The sequence below is a fragment of the Jaculus jaculus genome, chromosome 14, assembly GCF_020740685.1.
Source record: "Jaculus jaculus isolate mJacJac1 chromosome 14, mJacJac1.mat.Y.cur, whole genome shotgun sequence".
NCBI lineage: Eukaryota > Metazoa > Chordata > Mammalia > Rodentia > Dipodidae > Jaculus > Jaculus jaculus.
The window spans coordinates 6,456,097-6,484,034 of NC_059115.1; the positions used below are offsets into that span (position 1 = coordinate 6,456,097).

At 50.1% G+C, this 27,938-nt stretch overlaps 1 protein-coding gene and 2 non-coding genes across 3 annotated transcripts; 2 read left to right on the plus strand and 1 right to left on the minus strand.

Moving 5' to 3' along the window:
* Window positions 1-13,775: 13,775 nt before the first annotated feature.
* On the plus strand, window positions 13,776-13,862 carry LOC123454966. The gene has a single exon (XR_006633605.1). It is a non-coding gene; the product is annotated as a small nucleolar RNA U2-19 (small nucleolar RNA).
* Window positions 13,863-14,003: 141 nt separating this feature from the next.
* LOC123454965 lies at window positions 14,004-14,073 on the plus strand. The gene has a single exon (XR_006633604.1). It is a non-coding gene; the product is annotated as a small nucleolar RNA U2-30 (small nucleolar RNA).
* An 8,286-nt stretch (window positions 14,074-22,359) lies between these two features.
* On the minus strand, window positions 22,360-24,975 carry Pnma8b (PNMA family member 8B; the record flags this gene model as incomplete). Its single annotated transcript, XM_012952249.2, has 1 exon — window positions 22,360-24,975. A coding segment is annotated over one exon (2,049 nt), but the record flags the coding sequence as incomplete, so codon positions are not given.
* Window positions 24,976-27,938: the final 2,963 nt, after the last annotated feature.

Sequence of the window (27,938 nt, forward strand, 5' to 3'; positions counted from 1 at the left end):
CATAGATACCCAGGCCATTTTGTGTCTGGAGGAGCACATTGTAAGGAGTCGTACCCTTCCTTTGGCTCTTACATTCTTTCTGCCACCTCTTCCGCATCAGACCCTGAGCCTTGGAAGGTGTGATAGAGATATTGCAGTACTAAGCACTGCAGTCACTTCTTTCCAGCACTATGATACCTTCTGAGTCGTCCCAAGGTCACTGCCATATGAAAAGAGAAGATTCTCTACCAAAAGTGAGAGTAGCATTAATATAAGGGTATGAATGTTAACAGAAGTGCTTACTGGGCAGTTTGATAAGCATAATATATACATTTAGCCAGACAACAGCAGATGTTACACCCCTAGGGTTCATGACTACCCCTGTTTTAAGTTTTCAATATCAGGGTTGTGTTCCCTCCCATGGAGCAGGCCTCCAGTCCAATTAGAGGGCAGTTGGTTTCTACCATAACAGAGGTGCCACTATTGCACCCAACAACAGGTTTCTTAAATGTTATGTCCTCATGTGTTTTCCTACTGGGTAAGGCTTTTATTTATTTGCTATAAACTTATTTTAATAAATAATACTGAGTCTAATTATATAAAATAATTTCATTGTATTATTGTATAATTGTATAAAACACAATTTCAATATGTTTATAAAATAAACAACTGATAATAACAAATTATGAACACTAATCAAAGTTTTAGCCTATCAGCCTAGCATACTTTCATTAGTTCTCCTAAAGATAAGACTTTTTGATCTTTGGACCATAAACCTTCTATATTAAAGACTTAACACACACATAAAAACTTTTAAGCCTAAATTTCAGAATTAGTTAACTTCTTAATCTCTATCATATTTAAATTTAAAATATTTAAAATATGGCTTCAATACTGGTCTCTTGTACTTCCTATCTTACCTGAACTAAGTCTTTATATTTCCACAAATTCCAATTAACCTCCCATCTAAGTTAACAACTTCTTCCTTTACCAACTCCTATATTATTATTATATTTCTACCTTAAGTATAATTCCCAGATCACCTGTAAATGTCATGTCACATGCCAAAAAAAACCACCTCATACATGGATAATAACCAGATCATAATGGCCAACAGATTTGACACAATCTAGGCATTTCTTTCCTAATGGCTCTGGTAACCATCACTCTCCTGAAGAGAGCTGCCTCCTTGCCTGTTCATAAGACCGATGTGGGTGACAGCCTACTAAGTACACAAATTGCAAGATAAAGCTTGGCAAATGGAAAACTAAAAACTAAAACTCCCAAAAGCTACACCTGTGTGACTAAGACTGCAATGATGAACTACAGTGATTATGGAGAGGTAAATGTTACCAATCCAGAGCCAATAATGCTTTGGGCTATATTAGCCTTTTTTAAAAATATTTATTTTGGGTTGGGGAGATGGCTTAGCAGTTAAACGCTTGCCTGTGAAGCCTAAGGACCCCGGTTCGAGGCTCGGTTCCCCAGGTCCCACGTTAGCCAGATGCACAAGGGGGCGCACGCGTCTGGAGTTCATTTGCAGAGGCTGGAAGCCCTGGCGCGCCCATTCTCTCTCTCTCCCTCTATCTGTCTTTCTCTCTGTGTCTGTCGCTCTCAAATAAATAAATAAATAAATAAAAATAAAAAATTTAAAAAAATTATTTTGAGCTGGGCGTGGAGGCGCACGCCTTTAATCCCAACACTCGGGAGGCAGAGGTAGGAGGATTGCCATGAGTTCGAGGCCACCCTGACAAAGAGGGAGAGAGAGACAGAAAGGGAATGGGCATGCCAGGGCCTCCAGCCACTGCAAATAAACTCCAGATGCATGCGCCCCCTTGTGCATCTGACTAACGTGGGTCCTGGGGAATCAAATCTGGGTCCTATGGCTTTGCAGACAAATGCCCTAACTGCTAAGCCATCTCTCCAGTGCTATATTGGCCTTTAAAATATAGATAGATAGATAGAAAGATAGATAGATAGATAGATATAATTTAGTTATTTATTTCAGAGAGAGAGAGAGGATGGGCACGCCAGGGCCTCCAGCCACTGCAAAGGAACTCCAGACACATGTGCCCCTTGCGCATCTGGCTTATGTGGGTCCTGGAGAGTTGAACCTGGGTCCTTTGGCTTTTCAGGCAAATGCCTAAACCCCTAAGCCATCTCTCCAGCCTCTATCTTAGCCTTTTTAATGGCCAATAATATTATTTCTCTACATGTGACCTGACATCTCTGTGACCAACTAAGGCATCCATTGCTATAAATTAAGAAATCTCACTGCTCTACTCCCTTCAAGTTAAACCTACCCTGTCTCTGACGTGTGCTCTATTCCCCTGATTATGAGAATGTTCACCCTTTTGATCCTTTGTACTCAGATGCCTCACCGAATTCCTCCTGAACAGAATCCTCGCATTCACTGCACAGAGAGTCACTGAATTCTTTTTTTTTTTTTTTTTTTTCGAGGTAGGGTCTCACTCTGGTTCAGGCTGACCTGGAATTAACTCTGTAGTCTCAGGGTGGCCTTGAACTCATGGCGATCCTCCTACCTCTGCCTCCCGAGTGCTGGGATTAAAGGCGTGCGCCACCACGCCCGGCAGAGTCACTGAATTCTTCACGGCCACTGAATAAGAGCCCCTGAACACCCAACTGCCGCAGGACTGCGTGGGACACTCCAAGAGATATATTGCCCCCCCAGCTGGAAGTAGTTGGAGACTAATCTTCGTCCCCAGTCCCGGCCCATGCAGTCCTCCCCAAAATGTCCCAATCACCCCCAGTTCTCCCCAATTTCTTTTATTCTTCTACAGTCTGGACTGAAGGGTTAATAGCCTTCCCTGAAAACTAAAGGGAACAAAGAGTTAATAACTATCCCTAACGCTCGCTCAGGGCAATAAAGAAGTTTGCATCCTTCCCTGATTGATGTACTCCCCTTAGCCTAGATGACCTTCAAAGGACTAGAGACCATCTATCTATCTGAGTTTCCTCCCTCAGACATTCCTGGCTGAAGAAGTCCATTCTGAACAAGGACACAAACAGCTACAATTTTCTTATCAATGACACCTGGTCCAGTTTGTTTTTCTTAGGCTCCTCCTTATAAGCTTCCACCCCAGCCTGGCCCGGTGCTTCAGCCTTCATCCTAAGGGAAAGCTGAGACCCCTTGCTGCTTCTCTAATAAGCAGTCTAGGGCTGGAGAGATGGCTTAGCGGTTAAGCGCTTGCCTGTGAAGCCTAAGGACCCCGGTTCGAGGCTCGGTTCCCCAGGTCCCACGTTAGCCAGATGCACAAGGGGGCGCACGCGTCTGGAGTTCGTTTGCAGAGGCTGGAAGCCCTGGCGCGCCCATTCTCTCTCTCTCCCTCTATCTGTCTTTCTCTCTGTGTCTGTCTCTCTCAAATAAATAAAAAATTTTTTAAAAAATCCAAAAAAAAAAAAAAAAGTTTAGCTGTCAATATCAAGTCCAGTGTTCTCTTTTGTTTTTCTCTTACACTTTCCTTGCAGCTACTATCCTTAATTGGGGTCTCACTGTGGTTTCCATAGCAACATAAAATACTGTGGTTTATATGACAACATTTTGCACTGTGGTTCCTCAACAACACATTCCTACCACGGTGACCCTCTCAACCATCTCTACTGTGTGCTTTTCAGATTTCCTTTCTGTCCTCTTCCTCTCTGCTTGAAGTTTCGTTTTCTTCCACTTCTATTTGGGGGGGAGGGCTGGAGAGATGGCTTAGCAGTTAAGGTATTTGCCTCTGAAGCCAAAGGACCCAGGTTTGATTCCCCAGGACCCACGTAAGCCAGATCCACAAGGTGGCACATATGTCTGGAGTTTGTTTACAGTGGCTGAAGGCCCTAGAGTGCCCATTCTCTCACTCTCTCTCTCTCCCTCCCTCTCCCTCTCTCTCATCTCCCTCTTTTTATCTCTCTCTCAAATAAGCAAAATTAAATTAAAATTTAAAAAGATTAAAAATCAAGCCAGGTGTTGTGGTGCATGCTTTCAATCCCAGCAATTGGGAGGGCAGAGGTAGAAGGATTGCCATGAGTTCAAGGGCACCCTGAGACTACACAGTGAATTCCAGGTCAGCCTACCTCACCTACCTCACACACATAAAAAGCAGAAACATTAAAAATCATTTGTATTTAAAAATTTTTTTATTTATCTATTTGCAAGTGGAGAGAGAGAGAGAGAGAGAGAGAGGGAGGGAGGGAGGGAGGGAGGAAGGAAGGAAGGAAGGAAGGAAGGAAGGAAGGAAGGAAGGAAGAAAGAAAGAAAGAAAGAAAGAAAGAAAGAAAGAAAGAAAGAAAGAAAGAAAGAAAGAGATTGCTGTGTACCAGGACTTCCTGCTGCTGCACACGAACTCCAGATGCATACACCATGCAAGTGGGTACTGGGGAATTGAACCCAGGCCTTTAGACTTTGGGAGCAAGTATCTATACTGCTGAGTTATCCCTCCAGCACCCTCATTTCAATCTTTTGGAGACTTCGTTTCTTTGTTTAGTTAGTTGGCTGGGTTTTCTTGTGGCAGGGTCCCACTCTAGCCCAGGCTGAACTTGACTTTAAGGCATACCTCCTACCTCGCTCTCCCAAATGCTGGCATTATAGACAAGACCTCCCAGACCCAGCTCATTTCTTTTTCTTTTCTTTATTTGTTTATTTTTACTTTTTCTCAATTTTTATTAACATTTCCCATGATTATAAAAAATATCCCATGGTAATACCCTCCCTCCCTACCCCCACTTTCCCCTTTGAAATCATTTCTTGTCTTAAAAAAAATGTTTATGTGAGAAAGAGAGAGAGAGAGAGAGAGAATGGATTACCAAAACCTCCTGCCTCTGCAAACAAATACCAGATGCATATGCCACTTTGTGCATCTGGATTTACCTGGGTAGTGGGGAATCAAACCCTAGCCTCAAGCTTTGCAAGTAAGTGCCCTAACCCTGAAACCATTTCTCCAGGTCCCATTTTTTGTCCTTGAGATAGTGTCTCATTATGTGCTGTAGGCTGGCATGAAACTCAAACTATCCTGCCTCAGCATCCCCAGTCGTGGAATGGCAGGCGTGTGCTGTGATGCCAACTACCCTTTAGATGTCTATTCCACCCTACTGTGCCTTTAAGAGAGAATGAACCAGCTGGGTGTGCTGGCACACGCCTTTAATCCCAGCAATCAGGAGGTAAAGGTAGGAGGATTGCCATGAGTTCAAGGTCACTGTGAGACGACATAGTGAATTCCAGGCCAGCCTGAGATTACATATGAATTCCAGGTCAGCCTGGGCTAGAGAGACTACATCAAAAAACCAAATGGTGGGGGAAAAATGAGGCAATTTTACAAAAATAACAGCTCTAGAAAAGATTTAGGGGGTCTGGGGTATGAGATGGTCGTGCCAGATAGCTTTTGCTGCCCCATGAGAGCTCCAACATTCATGCCATCTTCTACTGGCACAGTGCTTTCTGCTAGTTTGGATCTGGAGTGTGCCACAAATCCCTATGTGTTAAAGGCTTGGTCTCCAGATGAGCACTGTTAAAGGTGGCAGACTGCTCAGGAACTCCTGCAGCCTAAGGATGGAACCCAGGAACTCACGGTGCTAGACAAGTGCTCTACCTCTGAGCCAAGCCCAAGACCCTCACTGTGGACCCTAGACAAGTGCTCTACCTCTGAGCCACGCCCCAGCCCCTCACTGTGGATCTAGACAAGTGCTCTACCTCTGAGCCACGCCCCCAGCCCCTCACTGTGGACTCTAGACAAGTGCTCTACCTCTGAGCCACGCCCCCAGCCCCTCACTGTGGATCCTAGACAAGTGCTCTACCTCTGAGCCACGCCCCCAGCCCCTCACTGTGGATCTAGACAAGTGCTCTACCTCTGAGCCACGCCCCCAGCCCCTCACTGTGGACTCTAGACAAGTGCTCTGCCTCTGAACCACGCCCCCAGCCCCTCACTGTGGATCTAGACAAGTGCTCTACCTCTGAGCCACGCCCCAGCCCCTCACTGTGGATCTAGACAAGTGCTCTACCTCTGAGCCACGCCCCCAGCCCCTCACTGTGGATTCTAGACAAGTGCTCTACCTCTGAGCCACGCCCCCAGCCCCTCACTGTGGATCTAGACAAGTGCTCTACCTCTGAGCCACGCCCCCAGCCCCTCACTGTGGACTCTAGACAAGTGCTCTGCCTCTGAACCACGCCCCCAGCCCCTCACTGTGGATCTAGACAAGTGCTCTACCTCTGAGCCACGCCCCAGCCCCTCACTGTGGATCTAGACAAGTGCTCTACCTCTGAGCCACGCCCCCAGCCCCTCACTGTGGATTCTAGACAAGTGCTCTACCTCTGAGCCACGCCCCCAGCCCCTCACTGTGGATCTAGACAAGTGCTCTACCTCTGAGCCACGCCCCCAGCCCCTCACTGTGGATCTAGACAAGTGCTCTACCTCTGAGCCACGCCCCCAGCCCCTCACTGTGGACTCTAGACAAGTGCTCTACCTCTGAGCCACGCCCCAGCCCCTCACTGTGGATCTAGACAAGTGCTCTACCTCTGAGCCACGCCCCCAGCCCCTCACTGTGGACTCTAGACAAGTGCTCTACCTCTGAGCCACGCCCCCAGCCCCTCACTGTGTGGGTTCTAGACAAGTGCTCTACCTCTGAGCCACGCCCCCAGCCCCTCACTGTGGATCTAGACAAGTGCTCTACCTCTGAGCCACGCCCCCAGCCCCTCACTGTGGATTCTAGACAAGTGCTCTACCTCTGAGCCACGCCCCCAGCCCCTCACTGTGGATCTAGACAAGTGCTCTACCTCTGAGCCACGCCCCCAGCCCCTCACTGTGGATCTAGACAAGTGTTCTACCTCTGAGCCACACCCCCAGCCCCTCACTGTGGGTTCTAGACAAGTGCTCCACCTCTGAGCCATGCCCCCAGCCCTCACTGTGGATCTAGACAAGTGCTCCACCTCTGAGCCATGCCCCCAGCCCCTCACTGTGGATCTAGACAAGTGCTCTACCTCTGAGCCATGCCCCCAGCCCTCACTGTGGATCTAGACAAGTGCTCTACCTCTGAGCCACGCCCCCAGCCCCTCACTGTGGATCTAGACAAGTGCTCTACCTCTGAGCCACGCCCCCAGCCCCTCACTGTGGATCTAGACAAGTGCTCTACCTCAGAGCCACGCCCCCAGCCCCTCACTGTGGATCTAGACAAGTGCTCTACCTCTGAGCCACGCCCCCAGCCCCTCACTGTGGATCTAGACAAGTGCTCTACCTCTTAGCCACGCCCCCAGCCCCTCACTGTGGGTTCTAGACAAGTGCTCTACCTCTGAGCCACGCCCCAGCCCCTCACTGTGGACTCTAGACAAGTGCTCCACCTCTGAGCCACGCCCCCAGCCCCTCACTGTGGATCTAGACAAGTGCTCTACCTCTGAGCCACGCCCCCAGCCCCTCACTGTGGATCTAGACAAGTGCTCTACCTCTGAGCCACGCCCCCAGCCCCTCACTGTGGATCTAGACAAGTGCTCTACCGCTTAGCACTTCCAACCCTACCTTATTTTATCTACAATATACGCAAGATGCCAAAACTCTGAGCCTCAGAGACCCTGTGGAATCAGTCAAGTTGGAATGACATGCTGGTCACCCTTAATTTCCTGCAGTGACAAGCTATTTCACAAATTTCTTTATTTTTATTTTTTTAGAGAGAGAGAGAGGAAATTGGTGCACCAGGGCCTCAGCCAGTGAAATTGAACTCCAGACACTTGCACCACCTACTGGACATGTGTGACCTTGGGCTTGCCTCACCTTTGTGCATCTGGCTTATGTGGGATCTGGAGAGTTGAACATGGGTCCTTAGGCTTTGCAGGCAAGCGCCTTAACTGGCAAGCCATCTTTCCAGCCCAATTCACCAATTCACAAATTTTTCTATGGAAACACAAAAAAATGTCAGTCGATGCAGAGGTAGGAAGATTGCTATGTGTTCAAGGCCAGCCTGAGACTACATAGTTCATTCCAGGTCAGCCTGGGCTAGAGTGAGACCCCTTCCTCAAAAAAAAAAAAAAAAAAAAAGTCAGTCTGTCTCAGTTTTTGTTTTTGCATACTTGGTTAATTTTGAGACAAGGTCTGACTATTAGCCCAAGTTGGGTCCAAACTCTGGACCCTTCTACCTGACCCTCACAAGTGCCAGGGTTACAGGCATGCCCCGCCAACCCTGGCTTCATCTCATGTGTCTTATGAAGCTTTATTGTCTCAGATATGTATGTTCATCCAAGGCTGGAGACATGACTCAGTGGTTAAGGTGCTTGTCTGCAAAGCCAAAGGACCCAGGTTTGATTCCCCACCACCTACATGAAGCCAAACGCACAAGGTTGCCCATGTGTCTAGATTTTGTTTGCAGCCAGTGGAGGCTCCGAAATGCTCATTCTCTCTCCACCCTCCCTTTCTTTCTCTCAAATAAATAATTTTTTCTTAAATGTATGTTCACCCAGATCACAGTACATTGTGTCTCTTACCACGGTCATGGTCAACCATAACATGTGACAGGAGCTGCCTTAGCTGTTTGGCTCTATCCTTATGGATGGAAATATAAGCGATTCCAATTTTTAAAATATTTTATTTGGGCTGGAGAGATGGCTTAGCGGTTAAGCGCTCGCCTGTGAAGCCTAAGGACCCCGGTTCAAGGCTCGGTTCCCCAGGTCCCACGTTAGCCAGATGCACAAGGGGGCGCATGCGTCTAGAGTTCCTTTGCAGAGGCTGGAAGCCCTGGCGCGCCCATTCTCTCTCTCTCCCTCTATCTGTCTTTCTCTCTGTGTCTGTCGCTCTCAAATAAATAAATAAATTTTAAAAAAATATATTTTATTTGTTTATTTATTTGAGAGAGAGAATGAGAGAATGAGCACACCAGGGCCTCCAGCCACTGTAAATGAACTCCAGATGTATGCACCACCTTGTGTATCTGGCTTATGTGGGTCCTGGGGAATCAAACCTGGATCCTTAGGCCTCACAGGCAAGTGCCTTAACCACTGAACCATCTCTCCAGCCAAGTTCCATTGTTCTGAAATAAATGAAGCACTGGAAAGTCTTGGTGGGTGGTAGTGCCCTGCCGATTTCTGTTGCTTGGGTTCTGGTACAACTTCCCCACTTGCTTGAAATGATGGTGCTTTTGAAAATGATGTCTGCGGGCTGGAGAGATGGCTTAGTGGTTAAGCGCTTGCCTGTGAAGCCTAAGGACCCCGGTTCGAGGCTCGGTTGCCCAGGTCCCACGTTAGCCAGATGCACAAGGGGGCGCACACGTCTGGAGTTCGTTTGCAGAGGCTGGAAGCCCTGGTGCGCCCATTCTCTCTCTCTCCCTCTCTCTGTCTTTCTCTCTGTCTGTCGCTCATAAATAAAAAATTAAGGGCTGGAGAGATGGCTTAGCGGTTAAGCGCTTGCCTGTGAAGCCTAAGGACCCCGGTTCGAGGCTCGGTTCCCCAGGTCCCACGTTAGCCAGATGCACAAGGGGGCGCACGCGTCTGGAGTTCGTTTGCAGAGGCTGGAAGCCCTGGCGCGCCCATTCTCTCTCTCTCCCTCTATCTGTCTTTCTCTCTGTGTCTGTCGCTCTCAAATAAATAAAAATAATAAAAAAAATTATTAAAAAAAAATTAAAAATTAAAAAAATATATTTAAAAAAAAAAGAAAAGAAAATGATGTCTGCTTTATACATTTTCATTGCCTAGAACAGGAATAGAAAATAAAGCCCAGGGCTGGAGAGATTGCTTAGTGGCTAAGGCGCTTGCCTGTGAAGCCTAAGGACCCAGGTATAACTCTCCAGATCCCACATAAGCCAGACACACAAAGGTGAGGCGAGCACAAGGTCACACATGCCCACTAGGTGGCGCAAGAGTCTGAAGTTCAATGGCAGTGGCTGAGGCCCTGGCACACAAATTCTCTGTCCCACAAATTCTCTCTCTTTATATATATACATATATATATATGAAAAGAAAAGAAAGCCCAACGTTTTAACACCATAGTTCTGGAAACTCTACACTGTGTCGTTCTGAATTCATTCTCTTTGCTTTCCTGGAAATAATAGACAAAATCAGAGGTTTATGAGGAGGGAGAAGGGTGTGCTGTGGGAGCTGAGGTTCACGTGACAGCCCCAGCTGCTGGCCTGAGCTTCCTCTGAACCCTAAGCAGCTGTCACGTTCCAGAGCCAGGAACTCAGGACATTCCAGTGAGGAGCTATGGCCAGGAAACCAAGAGGCTCCACCATTTCTTTCTTTCGTACGTGATTTTTAAAGGCACTCCAACAAGCAGGACCAAGTTCATACAGATTTTAAGAATAGTCAAGGGCTGAGTGCGGCAGCACACACCTTTAATCCCAGCACTCAGAAGGCAGAGGAAGCAGGATCGTTGTGAGTTTGAAGCCCGCCTCATTACATAGTGAATTCCAGGTCAGTCTGGGCGAGAGTGAACCCTACTTCAAAAACCAAAAATATCTCACTCCTGTCAGATTGTACCATCATGAAAACAAATGATCATAAATGTTAGCGGGGATGTGGAAAAAGAGGAACCCTTCTACACTGTTGGTGGGAATGCAATCTGGTCCAGCCATTGTGGAAATCAGTGTGGAGGTTCCTAAGACAGCTAAAAATAGATCTACTGTATGACCCAGCTATAGCACTCCTAGGCATATATCCTAAGGACTCATCTCATTTCCTTAGAAGTACATGCTCAACCATGTTTATTGCTGCTCAATTTATAATAGCTGGGAAATGGAACCAGCCTAAATGTCCCTCAACTGATGAGTGGATAATGAAGATGTGGCACATTTATACAATGGAGTTCTACTCAGCACTAAAGAAAAATGAAGTTATGAAATTTGCAGAAAAATGGATGAATCTGGAAAGGATTGTACTAAGTGAGGTAACCCAGGCCCAGAAAGCCAAGTGCCACATGTTCTCCCTCATATGTGGATCCTAGCTACAGATGATTGGGCTTCTGTGTGAGAAGGAAAATACTTAGTAGCAGAGGCCAGTAAGTTAAAAAGGAGATATAGGGCTGGAGAGATGGCTTAGCGGTTAAGCGCTTGCCTGTGAAGCCTAAGGACCCCGGTTCGAGGCTCGGTTCCCCAGGTCCCACGTTAGCCAGATGCACAAGGGGGCACATGCGTCTGGAGTTCATTTGCAGAGGCTGGAAGCCCTGGCGCGCCCATTCTCTCTCTCTCCCTCTATCTGTCTTTCTCTCTGTGTCTGTCGCTCTCAAATAAATAAATAAAAATAAAAATAAAAAGGAGATATAAAGGGAAGAGAAAGGAAGGGAGGAGGGTACTTTATAGGTTGGTATTGTATATCTTTAAGTACAATGATTAAGATGGGGAGGTAATATGATGGAGAATGGAATTTCAAAGGGGAAAGTGCGGGGGGAGTGTGTTACCATAGGATATTTTTTATCATCATGGAAAATGTTAATAAAAATTATGAAAAGATAAAAAAAATTAAATTAAATTAAAAAAATAAATAAGAAGAAAGAAGGAAGGAAGGTAGGTCCAGCTGGAGAGATGGCTTAGTAGTCAAGGTGCTTACACGCAAAGCCAAAGGACACAGGTTTGATTCTCCAGAACCCACGTAAGCCAGATGTACAAGGTGGCGCATGTGTTTGGAATTTATTTTCAGTGGCTGGAGGCCCTGGTGCGCTCATTCTCTCCCCCTCTCTCTGCCTCTTTTCTCTCTCAAATATATATATATATATTTGAAAGTCAAGGGCTGGAGAGATGGCTCAGCAGTTAAGTATGTTTCTAGAGAAAACAGAGCACCTGAGACTGACCAAATCTCCAGAATGGGATGGATAAGGGACTGTTATAAAGAAATGTAATCTGTGGTATGCAGAATGTGGTCCCTTGCAAATGTTACCTTTGATATGCAAAATACCAGGCCATCTGCTTGAATGGAATAACCACTAGCCCTTTTTTCCCTTCACCTTGGTAACTAGGCTTGTGACTGTTGTGGATTTGTTCAGCAAGTTGTCCTTATAAACCCTGACCAGATGTAATGGGGGGCTGCACTGTTGAGTCCTGGCCAGAAATAAGTGCCTCTATTTATTAATATCATATTCATGTCAGACTGGTGACTCTCTGAGTGGCCCCAGACCCATTACACAGAACCCATGTATGTAGCTGGGTATGGCCAGGAGTGCCTGGAACCCAGTCCGTGGAGCTCCTGAAAACTCCATTGTCTCCTGGATCAGTAAGAGACCAGCTCCACAGGTGTGGTGACACCTTTAATCCTTGCACCCAGGAGGCACAGGCAGGAGGATTCCCGTGAGTTCAAGGCCAGTCTGGGACTACAGAGTAAGCTCTAAGTCAGCCTGGGTCAGTGTGAGGCCCATCTTAAAGAAACTCCCTCCCCCAAAATAGTAATAATAATAAAATAAAATAATAAAAACTGTAAACCAAAAATAAATTCTTTTCTTTGATAAACTGCTTCTGACAGCTATTTTGTCCAGCAATGAGAAAGTAACATACACTTGATCTTCGTTTAAGCATCTTTCAGATTTTGTTTTTGTTTTTGTTTTTCGAAGTAGGGTCTCATTCTAGCCCAGGCTGACCTGGAATTCACTATGGAGTCTCAGGGAGGCTTCGAACTCACAGAGATCCTCCTATCCCTGCCTCCTGAGGGCTGGGATTAAAGGCGTGCGCCACCACGCCTGGCTTCAGATTTTTTTTTAATTTTTAAAAATTTGTTTTTAATTATTTTTATTTTAGAGAGAGAGAAAGGGAAGAAGAGAGAGAGAATTGGCGCACCAGGGCCTCAGCTACTGCAATCAAACTCCAGATTTTTGTGCCACCTAGTGGGCATGTGTGACCTTGCATTTGCTTCACCTTTATGCATCTGGTTAAGGTGGGATCTGGAGAGTAGAACATGGGTCCTTAGGCTTCCCAAGCAAACACCTTATCAGCTAAACCATCTCTCCAGCCCTTAATATATACATATATAATTTGGTTTCTTCAAGGTAGGGTCTCACTCTAGCCCAGGCTGACCTGGAATTCACTATGTAGTCTCAGGGTGGCCTTGAACTCATGGCAATCCTCCTACCTCTGCCTCCCAAGTGCTGGAATTAAAGGCCACGCCCAGCTCCCTTAAAAATATTTTTATTTATTTATTTGAGAGAAAGAAAGAAAGAAAGAGGCAGACTGACAGAAAGTGAGTGAGTATGAGTGTGGGTACATCAGGGCTTCCTGCCATTGAGGGTGGACACATGGGCCACTTTCTATACCTGGCTTTATGAGGGCCCTGGTGACTAGCACCCAGACTTTGCAAGCAAGTGGCTGTAACCACGGAGCAATCTCTCCAGCCCTTTCAGTTCTTTATAAAACATACCGTGAGGCCCAGGCATGGTGTTGAACATCTTTAATCCCAGCACTCAGAAGATTGAAGTAGGAGGATCACCATGAGTTTAGAGGCCAGCCTGGGCTACAGAGTGAGTTTCAGGGCAGCTGGGCTGGAGTGAGACCCTGCCTCAAAAAACACACACGCGCCTGGCGTGGTGGTGGCGCACACCTTCAATCCCAGCACTGGGGAGGCCAGGTAGCATATGCATTGTAGCCCTGGGTTCCATTCTCAGAACTACATAAACTGGGTTGGGGCACATTTATATTCACTGGTACTTGGGAAGTGGAGGCAAAAAGATCAGGAGTTCAAGGTCACCCTCGGCTACATAGTGAGTTGGAGGCCAGCTTGGGCTGATAAATATAGAGAGCTGGGAGATGGTACGGCGTTTGAAAGCACTTGCTGAGCAAACCTGCTAACAGAGGTCAGGTCCCCAGAGTGAAGACACTTGGGAGCCAGCCAGACTAGCATCCACAGTAGTAAAACAAGAAACTTCCAGCCAAATCTGAGCATCAGAAAGAAGGCTTGTCAGTCTTCTTGATGCATGGTCTCTATTGTTCTGAGAAGCAAAACTACAGAGTAATTTAAAATGTGTTTGTCTTATGTGTGGTTGTCTGAGTGTGTGTATGTGTGTGTATGTGTGTGTGTGTGTGTGTGTGTGCGTGCGTGCGTGCGTGTGTGAAAGGTTACTCATTTAGTCATTTCTGAGCAATGATGAAAAGATTTTACTACTGATCTTTGTAACTATGAAGGTTTCTACACTTGACCTGAGCTCAAAAAAAAAGAAACTTTCTGTCCTAAACAAGACAGAAGATCCAAGTCACTTCAAGGCTGTCCTCTGACTTGCACGTGCCCACTCTGGTGCACACGCACACACACATGAATACACGCACCATGTATGCACATGTGTGCATATTCAGAAACACCAAATATATTACAAATATATATTAACGGCTGGAGAAATGGCTTAGTGATTAAGACACATGCCTGCAAAGCCAAAGGACCCAGGTTCAATTCTCCAGTACCTACATAAACCAGACACCGGTGGCGCATGCGTCTGGAGTTCGTTTGCAGTGGGTGGAGGCCCTGGTGCACCCATTCTCTCTATCTGCCTCTATTTCTCCCTCTCTCTCAAAATAAAGTAAAAAATAAATAAATAAATAAATAAGGAAATAAATAAATATTGAGTTATTATATGCTCTAGTCACACTAGGGGATGAGATGGTCCTTGGACGTAGTCTTTCTATCTACAAATATATAGTTGTTGTTTTGGTTTTTTGAGGGAGGGTCTCACTCTGGCCCAGGCTGACCTGGAACTCACTATGTACTCTCAGGGTGGCCTCGAACTCACAGAGATCCACCTACCTCTGCCTCCCAAATGCTGGGATTACTAGCGTGCGCTACCACACCTGGCTCACAGTGGAATATTATTCAGCCATAAAAAGCATGAAATCAGACTGGAGAGGTGGCTTAGTGGTTAAGGCGTTTGCCTGCAAGGCCAAAGGACTAAGGTTTGATTCCCCAGGACCCACGTGAGCCAGATGCACAAAGTGGCTGGCGCATGAGTCTGAATTCGTCTGCAATGGCTGGAGGCCCTTGCATGCTCATTGTTTATCTGCCTCTCTCTCTCAAATAAAATAAAATATTTTAAAAAGCATGAAATTGCCAGTTGTGGTGGCATGCGCCTTTAATCCCAGTACTCCAGAGGCAGAGGTAGTAGGATTGCTGTGAGTTTGGGATCACCCTGAGACTACATAGTGAATTCCAGGCCAGCCTGGGCTAGAACAAGACCCGACCTTGGAAGACCAAAATAAATAAATAAATAAAGCTCCTAAGACTTCCTGGGGTAGTTTCACTATGCAGCCCTCGCTAAGCTCCCAGATTCAAGGGGTCCCAAAGACAATCGGATCATGTTCCCCAAACACCTGGATGCTCCTTGAAATCATAAGATTTGGGGGATGCACCCTCAAAAATGGCCAGGTAGATCTGAAAGAGACCAAGATTGTGTTATCTCTCCAAGTTCCCAGGAAACGATGGCGCATCCAGACTCCATCTTACCCTGAGATTCTCAGCTGTCCATTTCCAGCAGGTTGGTGCAGAGGCGTGGTTTGAACTAGCGCTCCTGGAGCGCCCTCTGGTGTGTGCATGTAGGATACTGCAACCCTCCATCCTGGACGTGAGGCCCAGGGTCCTCCAAAAGGGGCGGAGCTACAAGGAGGCTCTGGGTCGTGGGTGCAAAATAGCCCTTACTTAGAAGCCAGAAATGACCAGAGTGACTTTGACATTCATTGCCTCAGGGGTCTAGAATGTTCTTTGTCTGAGCCAGTCCAGGGGCAGGCAAGGCCATGCTCCTGCAAAGTCTTCATGCCCTACCTCAATTTTAAATTCCAGTCAGGTAGAAATCCAATTAGAGGGCTGGAGAGAGGGCTTAGCGGTTAAGGCACCTGCCTGCAAAGCCTAAGGACCCATGTTCGATTCCAGATGCGCATGGTGGTGCATATGTCTGGAGTTCATTTTCAGTGGCTAGAGTTCCCCCCCACCATAAATAAAAAATTTTAAAGCCCAGTGTGGTGGCACATGCCTTTAATCCCAGCACTTGGGAAGCAGAGGTAGGAGGACTGCCATGAGTTCAAGGCCACCCTGAGACTACATAGTGAATTCTAGGTCAGCCTGGGCTAGAGCAAGACCCTACCTCAAAAAAAACAAAAAAATAAAAAAATAAAGAAATCCAGGGCTGGGGAGATGGTTTAGTGATCAAGGCGCTTGCCTGCAAAGCCTAAGGACCCAGGTTTGATTCCCCAGTATACACATAAGCCTGATGCACAATGTGGTGCATGTATCTGGAGATCATTTGCAGTGACTAGAGGCCCTGCACACCCATTCTCTCTCTCTCTCTCCCTCTTTCTCTTAAATAAATAAATAGAATATATTTTTTAAAGAAATCCAAGCGTGGCATGGTGGCGCACACTTTTAATCCCAGCACTCGGGAGGCAGAGGTAGGGGATCACTGTGAGTTCAAGGCCATCCTGAGACTACATAGAGAATTCCAGGTCAGCCTGAGCTAAAGTGAGACCCTACCTCGAAAAACCAAAAAAAAAAGTGCTAAGAAATCCAGGGCTGGAGAGATGGCATAGCAGTTAAGGTGTTTGCCTGCAAAGCCAAAGGACCCAGGCTTGACTCCCCAGGACCCACATAAGCCAGACACACAAGGGGGCACATGCATCTGGAGTTCGTTTGCAGTGGCTGGAGGCCCCGGCGTGCCTATTCTGTCTCTCTCTGTCAAATAAATAAATAAAAATAACAATAAAAAATATCTTAAAAAGAAATCCAATTAGAGGGGCTGAGGTGTAGCTCAATTGGTGTTCTTGCCTAGCATGCAGGAAACCTTGGGTTCAAGTCCCAGCTCCTTATGAAACTGAGCAATATGACACATGACTAGAAAGAGGAGGTGAGGAAGATCAGAAGTTCAGGGTCATCTTTGGCTATGTATAAAGGCCAGAGTGGACTTTGAAGGGAGAGAGAAAGGGAGGGAGGGAAGGAATGAGAAACTGCCTGCCTCCAGTAAGGTAGATAGCTAATTAAAATTTTATTTTGATTTATTTACTGGAGAGGAGACCCGGGGCACAGGGCCTCTGGTCACTGCAAAGCAGCTCCAGGCCCGTGCACTGCTGTGCGCAGCCAGCTCTATATGGACACTGGGAACTGAACTCGGGTTGGCAGGGTTTGCAAGCATGTGTCTTTTACTACTGAACCACCTCCCTAGCCCCAGAATTTTATTTTATTTATTTAGTTTTTATAAGAGTTTTTTTTTTAAATATTTTTTGTTCATTTTTTATTTAGTTATTTGAGAGCGACAGACAGAGAGAGAAAGACAGATAGAGGGAGAGGGAGAGAATGGGCGCGCCAGGGCTTCCAGCCACTGCAAATGAACTCCAGACGCATGCGCCCCCTTGTGCATCTGGCTAACGTGGGACCTGGGGAACCGAGCCTCGAACCGGGATCCTTAGGCTTCACAGGCAAGCGCTTAACCACTAAGCCATCTCTCCAGCCCCAGAATTTTATTTTTAATATTTTTATGTATTTATTTGTAAGCAGAGAGAGACACACACAGAGGTGGGGGGGACATAGGAGGAGGACGGGTATGTCAGAGCCTCTAGCCCCTGCAGATGAACTTCTAGAGGCTTGCCCCACTTTGTGCATCTGCTTTTATGTGGGTACTGGGGAATCTAACCTCGATACTTAGGTTTTGCAGGCAAGCACCTTAACAGCTGAGCCGTCTCTCTAGGCCCAGAATTTTATTTACAAAACAAAATTATTCATTATTTTTGAGAGAGATAGAGGTAGAGAGAAAGAATGGGCATGACAGGGCCTTCAGCCACTGCAAACAAATCCCAGATGTGTGCGCCCCTTTGTGTGCATGTGTGACATTGAGAGCTTGTGTCACTGTCCGTCTGGCTACTTGGGACCAGGAGATTTGAATATGCGTTCCTAGACTTCGCAGGCAAGTGCCTTAACCGCTAAGCCATCTCTTCAGCCCTGTTTTTGTTTGTTTGTTTTTGTTTTTTTATTTTTTATTTTATTTTTTACTTTTTTAAAAACAACAGTTAAGGTGCTTGCCTGCAAAGCCCAAAGGACCCGGGTTCAATTCCCCAGTATCCACGTAAAGCCAAATGCACAAAGTGGCACATGCATCTGGAATACGTTTGCAGTGCATGAAGGCCCTGGTGTGCCCAATATCTCTCTCTCTCTCTCTCTCTTTCCTACCTCTCTCTGCTTGCAATTAAATAAAATTATTTAAAAAAAAAACACATAGTCACACCCCAACCTTGGGACTTTACACTGCAGTCTCCTATCGTTTGATTTCTTCTAGCATCCGCCTGCCACAGCCGATCACCTCCTTCACCTTTTCTATGAGGGGAGGGTAGCTTTCCAAGCCAGCAGTCTTTACTCTCTAATGCGTGTATCTGGCCCTCATCCAGAGAGTCTGTTACCCGCCGCCGCACCCAGCAAGGCTGCGCAGGGGTCGGGCAGAGCGCGGGGCCTGGAGCCATGCGTTTCTCGGGGTCCCTGCTGTCGTTGCCTTCTCCGCCGCCAGGGGGCCACCGCGCCCCATCCACCGGCAGCGGCTCCGGCGTCCGCACGCCGTGGCGGACGCTCTGGCCTGCAGTACCGCTGGCCCTCCGCCAGGTGGCGCCTTCGACCTAAACGCTCTTCCTTACCCACCCCCTGGGCTCCCTCCCTCCAGGAGCCTGGGTTCTAGAATGTTCCTCCCCAAGTGCATCCCGGGTGTAGTCCTCCTCAACCCTCCCTCTCCATCAGGTTCAAACCATCCATCAATGACTCATTCAACAAACGTCAGCAAAGGAGGACTGTGCACGCCACCTGGGTGATGGGGCTGGGGACACAGTGGACACAACACACAGTCACCCGAGAAAACCCTCCCGCCTCGGGGACCTCAAACGTGAGACACCCTGCTCCCCCTCCTCATCCTCACCCACCTGCCTGGCCCGGGAAACCCTCACCCCAGAGTCTCATCCTGGCCCGCCCATTCTCTCCCTCCCTCCCTCCCCCTCTCTCTCTCTCAAAATAAGAATTTTCTTTGTTTGTTTTTGTTTTTCGAGGTAGGGTCTCACTGTAGCCCAGGCTAATCTGGAATTAACTATGTAGTCTCAGGGTGGCCTCAAACTGACGCCAATTCTCCTACCTCTGCCTCCCGAGTGCAGGGATTAAAGGAGTGTACCACCACGCCCGGCAAAAATATTTTTAAAATTATTCTATTAAAAAAACTTGAAAGTCTCACAGGCACCGATGGTGGTGCATACCTTTGATCCCAGCACTCAGGAGGCCGAGGTAACAGGATCACTGTGAGTCTGAGGCCAGCCTGGGGCTACAGTGTCTTCTAGGCCAGACTGGGCTACAGTGAGACCCTACCTGGGGGCGGGGGTTGGGGGGAACCTGCCAGGCTTGTTGGTGTACGCCTTTAATCCCAGGATTTGGGAGGCAGAGGTAGAAGGATCGCTGGGAGTTCGAGGCCAGCCTGAGTCAATTCCAGGTCAGTCTGAGCTAGAGTGAGATCCTACCTCCAAAAAAAATAAATCCTCTTGCATGCACTGAGGAGAAATGAATAAAGGGGGGAAAAAATGTGTGCTGGGTGGGTGGGGACATCCAAAGCTCCGAAAATAAAGTGAACATGCATGGAGAGGCTTACTTTTTGTTTTTAATTGGGAGATGATCCAGGGAAGCCCTCCTGAAAACCCAGAAAGACTGCTGGGCTAAATATCCTGGGGAAGGGGAGGACTCCAGGAGACAGCAGCTGCCTGTGAGAAGGTTCTGAGACAACGACATGCCTGGAGTTTCTCTTAAGACCTGGAGGACCAAAGCCACCAGATGACAGGCAAAGAGTGGCTGGAAGTGAGGCTCAGCTCAGATGGGCATAATGTGTGAATGTGTGAGGCCCAGCATGACTCAAGAGGATTCTCTAGCCAGGCGTGGTGGCACTCGGGAGGCAGAGGTAGGAGGATCACCATGAGTTCAAGGCCACCCTGAGACTACATAGTGAATTCCAGGTTAGCCTGGGCCAGCGTGAGACCCTACCTCAGAAAACCAAAAGAGAGAAAAAAAAAAGGAGGATTATCTGTGACGGTGGACATGTCTTGTATCACCTGCCTTGCACATTACAAAAGCTGCTGGCCATAGGCCACACTTGACCGCTTGTGTGTGTGCTGTGACTAAGGATGTGAACTTTTAACTTCACTTCATGGCAATTCTATGTAAATTTAAAGTAGCCAGGAGTGGTGGTCCAGGCCTTTAATAGCAGCACCTGGAGAGGCAGTGGGAGGTGGATTGCTGTTAGTTCCCGCTGGACCTACAAAGTGAATTCCAGGTCAGCCTGGGATAGAGTTGAGACCCTACCTCAAAAAATAAAAATAAATTGGGCTGGAGAGATGGCTTAGCGGTTAAGCACTTGCCTGTGAAGCCTAAGGACCCCGGTTCGAGGCTCAGTTCCCCAGGTCCCACGTTAGCCAGATGCACAAGGGGGCGCACGCGTCTGGAGTTCGTTGGCAGAGGCTGGTAGCCCTGGCGCGCCCATTCTCTCTCTATTCCTCCATCTGTCTTTCTCTCTGTGTCTGTCGCTCTCAAATAAATTAATTAATTAATTAAAATAAATAAAAATAAATTGCTTAATATGGCCAGCAGGGCAAGTATTGGACAGATCCAGGTCATATTAGGACTTTTGGGAGCTGGAGAGATGACTTAGCAGTTACTTGCCAGCAAAGCCAAAGGACCCAGGTTCAATTCCCCAGTACCCAGGTAAGCCAGATGCACAAGGTGGCACATGTGTCTGGAGTTCCTTTGCAGTGGTTAGAGGCCCTGGCATGCCCATTCTCTCTCTCTCTGTCTCTGTCTGTTTATCTACCTATCTCTCTATCATCTACCTATCTATCTCTGTCTCTCTCAATTAAAAAAAAAAAAACAAACCTTTGGCTATTAACTGTGGTGACATAGCCAGAAGCCCCTCCCCCCGAAATATCCTGAATATGCATCCGATGTGGCCGCCAAGACAAGACCTGGCCATGAGATGGGGGAAAGCCAAAACCCCAGCCAGGAATGGAGCGCCCTGAGTTGGGAGGCTCTAAGCAGAGGTTGGAGCAAGGGCTGGAAGAGAGGTCTAGGCCAACAAGGAGGGCATAGAGAACTGTAACCCTCCCACCCCCAGCAGGTGGCAAGGTCCAGTGTTCACTGGGTGAAGATGAATGAGGGCGGAAGGGCACAAGCTCCCACCCCTGGGTAGAGGTGAGAACAGCCAAAATGGTGATGCACGTGACCCAAGCTCATACGTACGCACGGAGCAGCGGCCCACAGACAACACCAGCCAGGATTCTTCATTCAACTTCACTGGAATATCCAGGGTCACATGATACACAAGGACTGGAGATTGTAGCCAGGGCGGGGACAAATGACACGCGGGGCCCCTCTCCAACCACAGGCAGCCCTCCCCAAGTCCATGAGCCCACAGCAGGAAAGGCCGCCTCTCCAGCCCTGGCCTGCTTCTCGGTCCATCCGCTGCGGGTCCCCGTCCTGGGAAGCGAGGAGGTGGGGGGGTCCTCTGGGTACAGAAGAGGCGTCCGCAGCTCTGCAACTTCTGCCTGTCCCCCGGGAGTGGGACCTGGACAGTCCAGTCTGGGCTGTGAGATGAGAAGCCAGGGCGTCTGTTCCCATCCTGGTACCAAGGACACCTCCTGGAGAAGGAAACTGGAACAAAGACAGAGAGAGAGAGAGAAAGAGACAGAGACAGAGAGATAGACAGACAGACAGACAGAGAACCTCTCAGGGACCAGAAAGGCTTGGGGAAGGAGCTACACAGAGAAAAAGCGCCAGCTACGCACACGGAAATCAGAACCTCAGCACGTGGCAGTCCGAGGTCAGCAAAGACACAGATGGGGGCGGGGGGGGGGGGGTTGGGGGAGATGCCGGGGCAGGATGGAGTCACCTCCTCCTATCTCGGGTCACCCTCCCCTTTAAGGACCCCAGGAGCCAGGAGCCTGGGCCCCTTGCATTCACCCCTCAGGGGACCTTGGGGTGCTTCGTGAATACGGAGTGAACAGGGGGCTTCGTCGTCTTAAGTCACAAGCTACAAGGGGCAGCACTGAGGCTCAGTCAGGGACAGTGGGGACAGCTGGTGGGATTGCCCAGGGATGTGGGGGCGGAGGGGAGCCTTAGTTGGAGTGGGCGGGGCTAACCCAGAGGAGCCAGAAGTCTGGATTTCGCAGGAATTCTCCCCAAATGGAATAGGATCGCAAAGGATGACGAGTTTGGGTGCAAAGCGCTGCAGTGACAGACAGAGTCGGCCTGCCACGGAGGACGGGCGGCCTTGGCTTTGGGCTGGCTCCCGTGCACTTCCGCGGGGCCTCCAGTGGGCCAGACCCCTTCTCCCTCGCCGCCTCCCCACAGGAGGCTAGGTTGGCCTGTCTGTCTGTCTGTCTATCTATCTCCCTCCCTCCCTCACCCTCCCAGCCGCCTCGGGTGTCTCAGGCTTTTCTTTCTGGAATGTGCCCCCCCACCACTCACACATATACAGCCCCCCCCCAGCCTTTCCTTTGCCAACTATGGGCCCTAACACCCGGTGCATCTCTCCCCCAGGCCCAGCCAGGTTGGGCGAGGGCTCCCAGTGGCTTCCAGCCGCTGGCTGGCACAGGTGGTAGATGTCATCCCACACTCACGCTGGGCTTCTGGAAGCTACCCAGGCCGAGCTCCTTCGGCATATCCCCGCGGACCCACGTCCAGCCTGGTGTCGTGTCTGTCTGTCTGTCTGTCTGTCTCTCTTTCTTTCTGTTTTTACTTGTCCGGGCTTCTGCCACCCCGATCACCGCCGCCGGGCACCATCTGCTCATGGGACTGAGAAAGGAATGTTAGGCACCCACCAAACCCAGCTGAGGGATGCAGCGGAGCGCGCCACAAAAGCACGCGGTTAAGCGAGAAAGACGCCTCGGCAGGCGCCAGGGATACAGGGAGAAGAGAGAGCGCGGAAGGGGGGAGGGGAGAGACAGACAGACAGACCGAGAAGGGAGGGGAGGACCTTCCACACGTGGACCAGGGCTCGCTGGCAGCGGTGACGACTGACATGTCCACTAGCGGCACTTAGGGGTCCGCCTGGGACCCCGCCGCGCTTTCTTCCCCGGCGTGGACTTGGGGACAGCGGCTGGCTGTCCCTTGGGGTCACCGACCCTGGCCTGGGTGCCGGTGCCGGGGAACCCCTTCTTCTTCTTCTTTTTCTTCTGCTGCTGCTTCTTGCTTCCCGCGTGCTCCTCGGTGGAAGGCCCGCTCCCGGCGGCCTTCTTCTCGGGGCTGATGGCCCGGCCGCCCCTGCGGGCTCTGCGGGCTCGGGACGTGGCGGCCGGAGCCTGGGTGGCCGCGCCCGCCTGGGCCTGGCTCTTGGAGCCGGTGCGCGCTCGCTTGGCCCGGGGCTTCTTGGATGCGCTATCCGCGGGCTCCGACTCGTCGCTCCCGCCGTCCTCCTCATCCTCCTCCTCGGACTCGTCCTCGGATGCGGAGCTCGAATCCTCCTCCTCCGCGGACTCTTCTTGCGACTCCAGATGCCCGCGGGAGGCGAGGAAAGCCAGCACCTCGGCCAGGCCACCGCTGCCATGATTGCATCGCGCGCCTTTCCACCTGCTGGCCTCTTCGTCCTCCACGGCCTCCACCATGTCCTGCGCGGCCAGGAGGGCCACCAGCTCCAGGAGGCCACCCTGGTGACCCTCGGCGCTCCAGCCCCTGAGAAGGCCCAGTGGGCTCTTCTTCCCCTTGGGACACCCCTCTGCTTCAGCCAACGTGGAGATGCATTCCAAAAGGTCCCCGTCCTCCTGGGCCTGCCTCAACACCACGGCGTCCACCTGACGGCCCGCCTCCTCCACCTTCACGCGCGGTCCAGACTTGTCCTTGGACATGACCGACAAGACTTGGGGAAGGACATCTTTTTTGTGTTTCGGGTCCCCCCAGCCCAGGGTCTCGATGACGGACCCGATCTTCAACATCTCTTCCCTGGCCGAGGGGTCAGAGGGGTCTGTGTAGGCCACAATGGCCACGAACTCGGGGTTCTCCGCCTCTTCTGGACCTTGCTCCCCACTCGCCAGAGATTCGCTGTCTGAACAAGAATCGTCGCCGTCCGTGTCCACTGCCGGGGTGTCTCTCACAGCCAGCAGCGCCACCAAGTCGGGGACAGTGCTCTTTTCATCTTTGATGTTCAAACGGATGGCCTCTGTCTGCGGCTGGTCCTTCTCCGTCTCCTCCTTGCTGGCTCGGTCAGTGACAGTGACCAGAGCCAAAAACTCACGGGGGCTCTCCCTTTCGTCCTGGTCTCCGCCGTGGGCCCACTTCTTGGCCAGCTCTTTGGCAGCAGCTTGGAGCGTGGCGTACAGGGCCCTTTGGTCTTCGTCCACGCTCAGGTCCTCCGCATAGATTTCCTCGATCACTATACCCAGGCTGTCTGCGGAAGAGTCCTCCGACTCACTCCTGGCTCGCCTCCCTCCCCGGCCTCGCTTCTTGCCCTTCTGGTGGCTTCGGGATCGTTGCCTGCCTCCCCGACGATGATGATGTCCCCGACGGCCATCCTTAGCTGGCCCTCCAGAGGAGCCGGCCTTATTGACGTCCTGCCCCGAGGATCCCTGGGCTTGACCCGCCCCTGCCAAGGCTACAGGGACGGCCAGCTCCCTGAAGTCATCCGTGGGCCTTTCATCCAGCAGCAGACGCCTCATCTGTCTGAGGACCCGCGCGTCCTGCCCACGGTCCTTACCCAGGACCGCCCAGACCTCATCCTCCACCCGGATCTCCCTGGGCACGGCCGAGTGATCCAGCTCGTCCCCAAACTCCACCAGGGCTGCCTGGGCCTTCTGCTTCCCCATGGCTCTCACAGCCCGAAGCCGGTAGCTGCCCAGGGGCAGCAGGTTGGGGCGCAGGGTGGCTTCGATGTCCTCTTGCAGCAGGCTCTCCGGGATGCCCGTGACCAGTAGGGCCCTGTGGACCTCCACCGCCAGCTCCTTACACCAATCTTGCAAGAGATTCATGGCCACGACGCTGCCCAGTGGACACTGATCTTGGGGTACAGGGGAGGGGAGACTGAGGCAGGGCTGGGTGGGCTGTGTCAATCCCACCCTGAAAGGCCACCCCTGGGGTTGGTTTAGAGTTCAGGTGTCTGTGACCAGGCTCAAGGTTTTGAGCTCTGCCAGGCTGGGTTGAGCGCAATGGTCTTCCTCTGCGGGGAGGGGGTGCTTCTCTCCCCCAAGGACGATCCGAGGGTCCCCGGGGGGGGGGGATGCTTACGTGCCTGCTCTCTCCCGAGTGGCCCAGCCTTGGGTGACTCGCCACCTCTGCTAGGTGGCCGGCAGGGTGGCGCGGGGGACAGCTGGACGCTCCCGCGCAGGCTGAGCGCGCACCTCGCTCTGGACCCAGCAAAGCCGCTGCGACACCGGCGGCTGGGACCCCGCGCCTGCGCAGACGGGGCTCCCCATCCCTCCCCCCCCGCTCCGCCGCCGGATTCTGGTCTCCATGGCAACACTGCAGGTTGCAGCGTTGTGGGGAGGGGGGAGCGTTCTGCGCGGCAGCGGCTCTTAAAGGGCCAGGTCGGGGGCGGGCGCGTGCGGTGTGGGGTCAGCGAAGACCAGCTTCACAAAGGGCCCGACGTCACTTGAAGGACACCTGTCTTGCAGAGCATCCAGGCTGCTTGGGCCTGGACTTTGATTCTCCTTCCCAGGGGACAGCTCTACATCAAAGGCTACCGCCCTCTCAAGGTGGGACTGAGGTCCAGACTCTCATCAATTATTAGCCAAAAAGGCCAGCCAGGCCTCACCTACGAATGCGTCATTCACACTGCGTGGGACTCAGTTATGACTCACGGAGGGGGACCGCACCTGCTTCCATCTCAAGAGTGTCCCTATTTTATTTTTGTTGTTATTTAAGGGTTTCTGGGGGGAGGGTTGTGGCCCCGGGGCTTGTTTTTGTTGATGCTGTTTGTTTTCTAGGTAGGTTCTCATTCTAACTCAGGCTGACCTGGAATTCACTATGTAGTCTCAGGCTGGCCTCGAACTCACAGCGATCCACCTATCTCTGCCTCCTCCACGCCCGGCAATAAAAATATTTTTAAAGTAAAACAATAAAAATTAAAAAAAAAAAAACGCTCAAGCCGAGCGTGATGGCGCATGCCTTTAATCCCAGCACTGAGGAGGCAGAGATAGGTAGATCGCCTTGAATTCAAGGCCACCCTGAAACTACATAGTGAATTCCAGGTCAGCCTGGGCCAGAGTGAGACCCTACCTCCAAAATATATACATATATATTTGCAAGCAAAGAGACATAGAAGAGACAGACAAAGAGAATGGGCACACCAAAAATGAACTCCAGATGCACGTGCCACTTTGTATATCTGGCTCTTTGTGGGTACTGGGGAATCAAACCCTGGACTGTCAGTCTTTGTAAGCAAGCACCTTTAACGACTGAGCCATCTCTCCAGCTCTTGTTTTGTTTTTGAGACAAGATCTCATTATGTAGCATTAGCGGACCTGGAACTGTGTAGCTCAGGGGAACCTAGAACTTACGTCATCCTTCTCTCTTAGCCTCCCTACCGCTAGGATTAAAAGCATGAACCACTACTTTCGGCTTTGGGTCAGTATTGTTTTATTATTTATTTATTTTGGTTTTTCGAGGTAGGGTGTCACTCTCATCCAGGCTGACCTGGAATTCACTCTGTAGTCTCAGGGTGGCCTTGAGCTCACAGCGATCCTCCTACCTCTGCTGGGATCAAAGGTGTGCGCCACCACGACTGGCTGTTTCTGTATTCTAAACTGTGACTACTGTTAAGTCGTAGGTGCGATTTGAACACAATAAGTTTGAACATGTATGTGTGATCATCAGTAAGCTACAACTTGAACGCTGTAGGAATTCCATGGCCGGGCATGGGGGTGGGAGAAGCCGCTGTGGTAACTCCAGAAGTGCAGTAATTCGCTTCCTTTGTATTTATATATTTAAATATTTTTGTTCATTTGAGAGAGAGAGAGAGAGAGAAGGAGGAAGAGAGCACACCAAGGGCCTCTTGCCACTGCAAATGAACTGCAGACATATACATCACTTTGTACAGCTGGCTTTACATGGATACTGGGGAATCAAACCCAGGCCAATAGGTTTGGCAAGCAAGTGCCTTCAGCTGCTGAGCCATCTCTTCAGCCCATTTTTCATTCTGGTTTTGTGTATGTGTGTGTGTGTGTGTGTGTGTGTGTGTGTGTAATTTTTCAATTAAAAATTATTTGAGACAGAGAAAGGAGGAGAGAGAGAGAGAGAAAGAATGAATATGGGTGTGCCAGGGCCTCTAGCCATTGCAAACGAACTCCAGACACATGCACCACCTTGTGCATGGGTACGGGCGAATCGAATCGAACCTGGGTCCTTAGGCTTCACCGACAAATGCTTTAACTGCTGAGCCATCTCTCCAGCCTTTTTTTTTTTGGGGGGGTGCATGTATAGTAGTATGCAGATTTGTGTGCATATGGATGGGTGCATGTGTGTGATTGCGTGTGCATGCATTTAGAGGCCAGGCCTTTGGATATCTTCCTTGATTATATGCTCCACTATATAAATTGAGGCAGGGTCTCAGTGGAATCCAGAACTTGCCAATTTGGCTCTTCCAGCTAGCCAGCTTGCCCTGGGGCCCTGCAGTCTCTACCTCTCAAGTAGTAGGATTACAGATGGGCCGCCCCCTCCACCCCTCCACCCCCTCCACCCACTGTGCGGGTGCTGGGGTTCCAAACGCGCTTCCTCACACTTGCACAGCAAGTGCCTTATCCACTCAACCACCTCCCCAGTATGCCCCCCATGTTCCCTTGTTTTTTCAAGGTAGGGTCTCACTCTAGCCCAGGCTGACCTGGACTTCACTATGTAGTCTCAGGGTGACCTCAAACTCACAGCAATCCACCTACCTCTGCCTCTCAAGTGCTGGGATTAAAGTTGTGCACCACCATGCCTGGCTTGCTTCCCCCCCCCCCACCCCCCGTTTTTTGATCCTTGGCTAGCTGCAAACTCTAAGCAATCTTCCTGCCTCAGCCTCCCAAGTACTGGGACCACGGGTGTGCACCACCAGACCCTGCTCCTCAGCATC